Below are 2,948 nucleotides of genomic sequence, written 5' to 3'. Positions count from 1 at the left end.
GCCGCCCGCACCTCCCGCCCCTCCTGCGGCGCCAGCGCTGCCCGTCCCGCTGCCGCTGCCCCCGCCCGACGACGAGTCCGGGAACCTGGCGTGTATTTTTGATAGTTTTATCTTGTAATAATAGTTAATATTTTCATTTGTAATATTTAATATTTTCATTTTGTAATGATATTTGATATTCAGTAATAGATTATAACGATTAATACGACAGCCGGCGATATCGAGCCCAGATTATGATAATACATACAATGAATACTATGAATAATAAATGAATAAATACAGGTATTGCGCTAGGCTAACGAGATGGACACAGTCCTGTAACATATACAATAATCCTATTGAGGATAATGACTACGAAGCATTTCTATACGGCAACATGTACAATAATCTTGGCTATACAATGGATATACACAGCAACATACACAGTAGTCTCAGATATACAACGGATATATACAGCAACATATACAATAATCTTAGATATACAACGGATATATACAGCAACATATACAACGGATAAATACAAGAATACATACAACAATATTGGATATACAATGCGGACTACAAACAATACCTGAAGTTGGAGCCGAAGCCGCGGCTCTGCTGGAGGGTCTGGGCGAACATCTCGTACTTGCGGATGTCGTTGTCCGACACCGAGCGTCGCGCGAACTTCATCGCCTCCTCGAAGTGCTCCTTCGTGATCTCTGGGACTGGGTCCTCGTCCATCTGGGGGCNTTGTGTATGGGACTCTTCCTGAGGCAGGCCTTCAGTATCTGGACCTACCTTGTGTATGGGACTCTTCCTGAGGCAGGCCTTCAGTATCTGGACCTACCTTGTGTATGGGACTCTTCCTGAGGCAGGCCTTCAGTATCTGGACCTACCTTGTGTATGGGACTCTTCCTGAGGCAGGCCTTCAGTATCTGGACCTACCTTGTGTATGGGACTCTTCCTGAGGCAGGCCTTCAGTATCTGGACCTACCTTGTGTATGGGACTCTTCCTGAGGCAGGCCTTCAGTATCTGGACCTACCTTGTGTATGGGACTCTTCCTGAGGCAGGCCTTCAGTATCTGGACCTACCTTGTGTATGGGACTCTTCCTGAGGCAGGCCTTCAGTATCTGGACCTACCTTGTGTATGGGACTCTTCCTGAGGCAGGCCTTCAGTATCTGGACCTACCTTGTGTATGGGACTCTTCCTGAGGCAGGCCTTCAGTATCTGGACCTACCTTGTGTATGGGACTCTTCCTGAGGCAGGCCTTCAGTATCTGGACCTACCTTGTGTATGGGACTCTTCCTGAGGCAGGCCTTCAGTATCTGGACCTACCTTGTGTATGGGACTCTTCCTGAGGCAGGCCTTCAGTATCTGGACCTACCTTGTGTATGGGACTCTTCCTGAGGCAGGCCTTCAGTATCTGGACCTACCTTGTGCATGGGACTCTTCCTGAGGCAGGCCTTCAGTATCTGGACCCACCTTGTGTATGGGACTCTTCCTGAGGCAGGCCTTCAGTATCTGGACCCACCTTGTGTATGGGACTCTTCCTGAGGCAGGCCTTCAGTATCTGGACCCTGCTCTTATCATCAGGCAGGGGGATGTAGATGAGCTGGTCAAGCCGGCCGGGTCTCAGGATGGCCGAGTCGATGATGTCGGGACGGTTCGTGGCGCCGATGATAAACACGTTCTTCTTGGCGCCCATGCCGTCCATCTCAGTCAGAACCTGCGCGCCAAAAACAGCAAACATTACTCACTATTTTATTTACATCTTATCTTATCAATATGATAAGATTAATTACATATATTTATTTAACATATAAGATAGATTAATTATGTCTTATTATCATTCTTGGCAAGGAATAAATGTTCTTGAATAGTTGTGCATGTGTACGGATACGGAGTTTGTATCTCTTACGAAAGCTTGATAAAAGACCTGAGAATATTTTTATTGATAAGTTAATAAAATGAAAAATTTGTATCGTGGCACAAAAAAATGGACACGAGAGGAACTATACGCCCACTAGCAGCAAGGAATTGATGATGAGGAAAAAGCGAGATGAAATGATGTGTGATGAGGGAGAGAGTGCGGTGACCCAACTGGCATGTGATGACCCACCTTGCATGTGATGACCCACCTGGCATGTGATGACCCACCTTGCATGTGATGACCCACCTTGCATGTGATGACTCACCTTGCATGTGATGACCCACCTTGCATGTGATGACCCACCTTGCATGTGATGACTCACCTTGCATGTGATGACCCACCTTGCATGTGATGACCCACCTTGCATGTGATGACCCACTATACATGTGATGACCCACCTGGTTGATGACCCACTTAGCACATGATGACTCACCTTGCATGTGATGACCCACCTTGCATGTGATGACCCACTATGCATGTGATGACCCACCTGGTTGATGACCCACCTGGTTGATGACGCGGTCAGCAGCGCCCCCCGCGTCACCAGCAGAGCCGCCCCTGGCCTTGGCGATGCTGTCGAGCTCGTCGAAGAACAGCACGCACGGCGCCGCCGATCTGCCACCCAGGGTACGTTAGTTCATCATACATTCACATTTCAAATAATATATTATTGTTTATAAGCAATATCTTGATTATTTTTATTTAATTTATATTTTAATACAGCCAGGGCGCAGAAAACCTGCAAGAGCAGGCTTTCTTTATCCATTCACATTTCAAATAATAAATTAGTGTTTGTTGATAATCAATATCTTAATTACCGGTGTCTTTATTTAAATAATATTTTAATGCAACCAGTGCACAGAAAACCTGCAAGAATAATTAATGACAACCATAGATCGTAATCCTCACGATAAAACAATGCTTTCCTTCACCACAAGACACCATTATTGTTCACCATAGATAACCGATCATTCTCACAATAAAATATCACTTACTTTATTATTATTATTTATTATATCTTGATTATTATAATA

General features: G+C 45.4%; 1 protein-coding gene across 1 annotated transcript; it reads right to left on the bottom strand.

The window, feature by feature from the left end:
* Positions 1-1,400: 1,400 nt before the first annotated feature.
* LOC108679821 (transitional endoplasmic reticulum ATPase TER94-like) lies at positions 1,401-2,529 on the bottom strand (the record flags this gene model as incomplete). Its single annotated transcript, XM_018168548.2, has 3 exons — positions 1,401-1,505; positions 1,555-1,710; positions 2,421-2,529. Coding segments are annotated over 3 exons (370 nt in total), but the record flags the coding sequence as incomplete, so codon positions are not given.
* Positions 2,530-2,948: the final 419 nt, after the last annotated feature.

Source organism: Hyalella azteca, unplaced genomic scaffold (genome assembly GCF_000764305.2).
Source record: "Hyalella azteca isolate HAZT.00-mixed unplaced genomic scaffold, Hazt_2.0.2 contig11215, whole genome shotgun sequence".
Classification (NCBI taxonomy): Eukaryota; Metazoa; Arthropoda; class Malacostraca; order Amphipoda; family Hyalellidae; genus Hyalella; species Hyalella azteca.
This window is presented reverse-complemented; position numbering and strand designations above follow the sequence as displayed.